The 8,065-nt window shown below is 40.4% G+C and overlaps 1 protein-coding gene across 1 annotated transcript; it reads right to left on the reverse strand.

The window, feature by feature from the left end:
* Positions 1-1,834: 1,834 nt before the first annotated feature.
* LOC137619791 (uncharacterized) lies at positions 1,835-2,344 on the reverse strand. The gene has a single exon (XM_068350093.1). It carries the CDS (start codon positions 2,342-2,344, stop codon positions 1,835-1,837), a length of 510 nt encoding a protein of 169 aa, XP_068206194.1.
* Between the last annotated feature and the right edge of the window lie 5,721 nt (positions 2,345-8,065).

Genomic DNA, 8,065 nt, shown 5'->3' on the forward strand with positions numbered 1-8,065 from the left:
CACTCGATGCCCTTAGCTGCTAGGGTTTGGGCAATTTCCTCTTCCTTGAAATCTTGAAGAGCTTCCTTTAGCTCTCGGTCAGCTGCGACGAGGTTAGTACAGTTGTCTGACCATATTCTTTTAACAGCTCCTCACCTGGCCGTAAATCTTCTCATTTCATTCACAAAGGAGTCTTGGTCCATCGAGCTGAGAACCTCCATGTGAATCACTGTCAGGCAGGTAAAAATGGCTCCCTAGCGCTTCACTGTAGAGCGCCCTTGATTCACAAAGAAGGGACCGAAGCAGTCTGCCCCTGTATTGGTGAAGGGTGGATCCCCCGGACAGATCCGGTGAGAGGGCAAGTCAGCCATCACTTGATTCACTGGCCGATAACTGAGTCTTCTACAGATGACACAGTCATGTATCACTGATCTAACTACTGAATTTCCATGAACAATCCAGTAGTTTTTTCTTAGTTCAGCCATAAGATGGTTCTGCCCACAATGACTGTTTGTTTCATGGGTCCATCGCACCATTTTCAGCACAATTGGCGACTTGGATGGAAGAATGATGGGGGGCTTGCAGCTATTACTGATGGTGGCTTCACAGAGTCTTCTGCCAGTCTTTAGCAAGTCTTCTTGTAGAAATAGTCGCAATTTGAAAATTTTGCTGGATTTCTTCACCTTGGAATCCTTCTTGGAGAGTGATTTGATCTCACTGCCATACTCTTGAACTTGAATCTTCTTCCATATTATGGTTGTTGCACTATTCATCTCGTTTGCAGATAACACTTCTGATCTGCTCTATGTTCCTATTCACCTCAGTCGAGCGATGATTCGCACCATCTTGGTGCATGAAGAGAACTTGGCACCAATCTTCTCTATTATAAGATTGGTTCTGGCACAACCATGCTGAAGATGGGGCAGACTGGTTAACTTCTGGATCTCCATCTAGTTCTGCTCGCTTCACATCGACGGGAAGAGCTGGCCTACTGTCCTGCTCTTGACACAGGAAATCTGGTCCTGTCAGCCACAGCGACGACTCCAGCAAGCTGTCCACATCAAGGCCATGAGAGGCCAGGTCTGCAGGGTTCACAGAGGTGTTCATATACCTCCAAGTGGTAATGTCACTGAGGTCACAGATGAGGTTCACACTGTTGTTCACAAACGTGTGGTATCTTGCAGACAGGTTACGGATGTACTTCAGGACAGACGTGCTGTCGGTCCGGAACACTGAGTCACAAAACTTCAAATCGAGCAGCTCCAGTCAATTCCATTCGTGGAATGCTTGGTCTCTTGAGGGGAGCTACACGAGCTTGACCCATAACCATTGTACTGTTCACTTGGTTATTTTTGCTTACCGTGTGCAGATATATGGCCACACCATATCCTGTCTGGCTTGCGTCCGCAAAATGGTGAAGTTAGTACGATGATACCTCCCTAATGTCTGGAGGCACCAGGCTTCTTCTGATCTTGAAGTCTCCTAGACACTGAAGCTAGGAAGTCCAACGGCTCCAGCGGTTTGCTTCATCGTTGTTCATTTCTTTGTCCCAAGGTAAGTTGCGATGACACAGGTCTTGTAGTAACATCTTCCCTTTCAGTGTCAAAGGTGCAATAAAAACAAGTGGATCGTACAAGGAAGCCATTACAGAGAGAACTCCTCTGCGCGTCGTAGGTTTCTTCTTCAGGTGGCTCTTGAAGGTGAACTCATCACTGCTCATGTCACAGTGAATACCCAAAGCGCGCTCCGTAGGCAGCTCGTCCTTACTGAGGTCCAATGTAGCCAATGATTAATCTCTCTCCCCTTCAGGCACGGCAGCGAGAATGCACTTGTTGCTAGATGTCCACTGGTTCAGCTAGAATCCTCCATCAGCAGAGGGTCCAATGAGGTCTTTTGTCAATTGGATACAGTCTTCCTCACTGGCCATTGACTTCAGCAGGTTGTCGACGTAGAAGTTGTGTCGAATGACATGGCAAGCTTCTTCACCATACTTGTCACCATAGTCCAGTGCTGCCTGTCTGAGGCAGAAGTTGACTACAATTGGAGACGATCGCGCTCCAAACACATGTGAAGTCATGCTGAACTCTTGAATAGCTTGATTGGTGTCTCCACCTAGCCACCACAGGAAGCGTAAAGAGTCCCTGTCGTCTTCTGGAACCTTGACTTGATGGAGGATTTCTTGGATGTCCTCAGTAACAGCATGTTGCCCTTCCCTGAAGCGCAGCAGCACTCCAACAAGACTACTTGTGATATCTGGTCCTTGCATGAGGGGGTCATTGAGTGAGGTCCCAACATGCTTAGCCTTAAGGTCGAAGACGGCCCTAAACTTGTCCTTGGTAGCGTGTTTGACCCCATGGTGCGCCATGTAGTTTACATGGCCATCCCTGCGATTCAGCTTGTCGACTGAGACCAGCTCAGCGTACCCTTTCAAAAGATACTTCTCTACTTGTTCGACGTATATAGTCTTGTACGTTTCATTTGCCTCAAATATCTTCTTTAAGGAGTGAGCCCTACGTTCTGCCATGGCACGGTTATTAGGTAGAGGCTCATTGTCACTAAAGGGTAAGCAAGCAACATACTTGCCATCTGTCTGGACAACAGTTTCGTCCAACAAAGACAGGAATCTCTTGTCTCCAAAAAAATCTTTTATCTTTGAGAGTGTCTCTTTCTCCCAAAAGTCTTGGTTGAACTTGGGTTGCAGAAGTTCTGTTGTATCATCCACAGTACACACATGGAACAGAGGGGCAGGACCTGAAGTCGATCTGGGTCCTGTTGGGCCGAAAACAACCCACTCTAGCTTGGTTAGGTAGGCAGATGGCTCGTCCTTCAGCCCATGTCACTGGTCTAGAATCATTCTGTTCACTGTCGTGTCTAGCCCAATGATCAGCTCTACTTGACGATGATCTTCAGGTAGACTTTCTACTTCCAGGTCACTCAGATGCGGCTACTTGGTCAGCCATTCTTGACTCATGGCATGGTCCATAGACATATTGATCTTGTCAGTCACGAACACGTCGGTCACATGTTCTCCATCTGTATTAATACCAATGTGTAGGGACAGAACGTCCTTACAAGTGAAAGTCCCTGCTTCAGTTGCCATGATCTGGTTGCAGTCTATCAGACTTCTTTGTGCCAATGTTGGGGCCCCTCCACTGTCGATGAAACCATAGGTTGCATGGATGCCCTTCACGAGAACAGGTATGATCTTGAGCATTGTTCTTCCCTTAGGTAACTGGCTTGCACTCACTGAGTTCATAGGTTGCACATTGGGGGCTACAGTACTCTTGTCAGCTGTAGCAGTCGAGCCACCTTCTGTAGCACCAACTGCCCTCTCAATGACCCCGATAGCACTTTTGCCTCCCACATGAGCCACACCTGTATTGCTTGCAGTCTTAGGTGGACTATGCAGCATGGTATGGTGCTTGTGAGATCCACACTTTTTACAGATGGATGCATCTTCACATTTTGCATGTGAATGTTCCCCATTAAGACACCTAAAGCAGTATGTTGCCTTTTTTATCACCTACCAGCAATCTGGAAGCTTCAACCTCTCAAATTTGAAGCACTCTTTAAGTTCATGGTTCTCCTTAGTGCAGAAGGGACACCATTTCTCTCTAGCTGGTGGAGATGTGTGGTGTACAGGCAAGGTCTTAGGCCAGACAGGCTTAGATGGCTTCTCAGTAGGCTTCAGGGTACGACGGTCGCACTCATAATAAGAGAGATGCTTGGCAATACACGCCTGCTTTTCAAAGTACTCTATTAGAGCTGGAAGCTTGAACTTATGTTCCTCGCATTTCGCTACCCATTTCACTCTCAGTTGGTATGGGAGCTTTTCAACAATCTTATTCGTTGTTTCTTGAAGCTCTATTCGATGGTACTTATTACCAAATTTTGTTAATTTTCCAGGCCATCAGTATCACCTGCATTAATCTCCTTCCAATCAAATAGCTTCTTGACATAAGCATCTGACAGGTCATTGTCTTTCTTGTATTTACGACACAATATCTCCCAAGCACAATCATACCCAATATCATGGGGTAGATGGAAACAGTTCTCAATCAGGTTCTTAGGAGTACCATCTAAACAGTTGTATAGATGAGTTAGCTTTCGTGCAGGGTCGTCGGTATTGCACTCCACAATCCAGGTGAAAGAATTCTTTAACAAGGAGAATTTAGTTAAGTCTCCACTGAAACGCTCCCGCTTCATCTGTGGCAGCTGCATTCGTCATGTTAGTTCTTGCTGACTAGCTAGTGTGTAATCAAGAGTTTTTACTATTTCAGAAGTTTGCAGATCTGCTTTTGACACATCTCAAGTTAAGGGAACATGTCTTGGCACAAAAGGCGTCGCATCTGGGACCACTGGAGTTGAATAATGTTCAAGACCCTTCAGGTCATACGTCACACTGTGGACGTTGGTAGGATTCACATCTACTTCATGAACCTTGCTGATTCTCCCACTCTTATAGTAAGAATTTACATCACTTCTCCACGGCTTAATCCCTTTGACATCCAACTGAGCTGATGAGTCCCCGTTCTCCCATTGTGAAGCATTACTAGCAGCAGAACAAGCCTATGCAGTTCAAACTTCAGACCGTATTTCATACTCTACCTGTAGTTTATCACAGTCTAACTTCAGGCTGTTAGTCTCTTCTTTGCTCTTGTGTTTAGCTGCAATTGCTTTGGCTTGCATTTCAACTGCAAGTGTTTTGGCTTTCATTTCAGCTTCAGCTGAAAGTGCTTTGGCTTGCATTTCAGCTTCAGCTGCAAGTGCTTTGGCTTGCATTTCCAAAGCCAATTCCTCTTCTTCTGGCTGTTTTGCTTCCTCAGCATGCTTAAGCTTTGCTTGCGCCCCAAGCAAGCGCACACGCAGCGCGACTGGCTGGTCTTTGCTGAAGCTCTTGAAACAGACGACATGGCGACAGATGATAGAGGCCACAACAGACGATCCTTGCAGCCACAAAGCTGACGAAGTCCACTTGTCCCAAACTGGCGTTACTTGAACCAGGCTGGAGTACTCGTCAAACTGAAGAACACTACGTTCTGAATATCGGCGTATTAATAAGGGTAAAGACAGACACTCTTCCTCTGGTTTGTTCATATATTCCATCAAAGAAGTGAAGTTTCGACGCTGCAAACAACAGCAGCAATAAAAATAAAAAAAATAATAATGTAAATATTCATGTATATACAATATATATACTGTAAATATTATGTAAATACAAAATAATGTCAATGATGTAAAATGAAATACAGTAATTCCACAAGTAAGATACACTTAACATAAAAAATAAACTTACACTTTCCAGAACGATTCTATTACTATATTCACAGATAACCCCTGGTAAAAGTTGCTATACAACCAGAAGCATTCAACCTCAAAGCTAACAGCAACACTGGTCACTTATTACTATGATGAGTACACTGGGCAGCTCGCCACACCAAAAATACTGCAAAACCACAGCATGCACAAATTCCATGTGCTTGCCAGACCCTGCCCATGTTGAACTAAACAAAGGCGGGCATAAATCGCCGCCTTTCGGGCAGATGCCAACAATAACAAAACAAAATTTTTTAGTATAACTCAATACTTCTTCTTCCTAAAAAAATGAAACAAAAAATGTATACAGTTTTCTATTACATAGAAATATTTAATTCAAAATAGTGCACATATTTATATAATTAAATTACAAAACAAACATCAGGCAATCCCGACGCTCGCTTATCCCCTCATCCTTATCATCAACAAAGAAAATGTGTAGCACCAACTTAACTAGAAACGTAAAACGCTGTTGAATATAGTACAATATATATATATATATATATATATATATATATACATATATATATATATATATATATATATATATATATATATATATATATATATATATATATATATATATATATATATATATATATATATATATATATATTTATACATATATATATGTATAAAGAGAGAGAGAGAGAGAGAGAGAGAGAGAGAGAGAGAGAGAGAGAGAGAGAGAGAGAGAGAGAGAGAGAGAGATTTATGCAGATGAGATAAGTGTATGAAATATAAACACACAGATTGTTAAATGATAGCAATATATTTATAATCATTCTGACAGAGAGAGAGAGAGAGAGAGAGAGAGAGAGAGAGAGAGAGAGAGAGAGAGAGAGAGAGAGAGAGAGAGATTCCAGTAATAAAAAAAAAATGTATGTTATTTTGAATATATAAAAAGGGTCAATGAAAATTGCGAATTATTTATCATCATTCAAGAGAGAGAGAGAGAGAGAGAGAGAGAGAGAGAGAGAGAGAGAGAGAGAGAGAGAGAGAGAGAGAGAGAGAGAGAGAGAGTTTTATGTAGATAAGATAAGATGAGTGTATGAAATATAAACACACACAGAGGGTTAAAAGATGGCAATATTTTTATAGTCATTCAAAGAGAGAAAGAGAGACAGAGAGAGATTACATGAATATAAACTAAATATATGTCATAATAAGCACACAAAAAAGGTCAATGAAAATTGTTAATTATTTATCATCAACAAAGAAAACGTGTAGAGCCCACTTAACTAGAAACGTAAAACGCTGTTGTATATCCTACAATATATATATATATATATATATATATATATATATATATATATATATATATATATACACACACCGTATATATATTTGTGTATATATATATATATATATATATATATATATATATATATATATATATATATATATATATATATATATATATATATAGAGAGAGAGAGAGAGAGAGAGAGAGAGAGAGAGAGAGAGAGAGAGAGAGAGAGAGAGAGAGAGAGAGAGAGAGAGAGAGAGAGAGAGAGTTTTATGTAGATAAGTGTATGAAATATAAACACACACAGAGGGTTGAAAGATGGCAATATATTTATAGTAGTTCAGAGAGAGAGAGAGAGAGAGAGAGAGATTCCATGAATATAGAAAAAATATATGTCATAATAAACACACAAAAAGGTCAACGAAAATTTTGAATTATTTATCATCATTCAAAGAGAGAGAGAGAGAGAGAGAGAGAGAGAGAGAGAGAGAGAGAGAGAGAGAGAGAGAGAGAGAGAGAGAGAGAGAGAGTTTTATGCAGATAAGATAAGTGTATAAAATATAAACAGACACAGAGGATTAAAAGATGGCAATATATTTATAGTCATAGAGAGAGAGAGAGAGAGAGAGAGAGAGAGAGAGAGAGAGAGAGAGAGAGAGAGAGAGAGAGAGAGAGAGAGAATACTCTGCTTAATACCCAAAAGAAAATCGAAATAGGAGAGGTTATTTCCCTGGAGACATATCGCAAAAGTTATAAAAACCTGAAAGTAATGATGGATGAACCAGTGCTTCCTTGTTATTAGGTTGTTTAATCTTGTGCTGGTTTCATGTTTCTTTGTCCTTCAAAAATTAACAATATTCACGGAAATCACTTCCTTTTGAATGAATTTTCATTCCTAAAGTAGATCCTAGGCTTCAATATCATGTAGATTTCACTGTAATTTTTTACTTCCTCCTCAAACTCTCGACTTATTGTCAACCTAAAAATATATATTCCTATTTCTTTTATGTGAGGATAAATAGTGTTTTATACATAAGGGATTGATGACCGATTCAATAAATATCATGATTTTTGGGGGTATGATAATTGACTGATATTAGTTTTCCATATGCATAACAAGGGTATCCTAAGCCGCAATCTTTGCTTACAAATCAAGACATTAAGAATCATTGTTTTTCAACATTAAAATCCAATATCCGGAGTTTGGATGTTTTATTTATTCTCCAGTCTCGTTTCAATAATCGAGAGATCACCCACTGACATTTATAGAGCAGTATTCTGACAAACATATGGTATGTCAATGATTCACTATAATTCTTTAACCCCAAAACCGTCAGATGGGATGCAGATGTTTTCCACACGACTCTATTGGTGGTCATCATTTATACTGATGACAAGATCATACGTTTGGTAATGCAACGAAAATTAGTTTGCCGTACTGTATATATATATATATATATATATATATATATATATATATATATATATATATATATATATATATATATATATATATATATA

This window comes from Palaemon carinicauda, chromosome 26 (genome assembly GCF_036898095.1).
Source record: "Palaemon carinicauda isolate YSFRI2023 chromosome 26, ASM3689809v2, whole genome shotgun sequence".
In the NCBI taxonomy this organism is placed as follows: domain Eukaryota; kingdom Metazoa; phylum Arthropoda; class Malacostraca; order Decapoda; family Palaemonidae; genus Palaemon; species Palaemon carinicauda.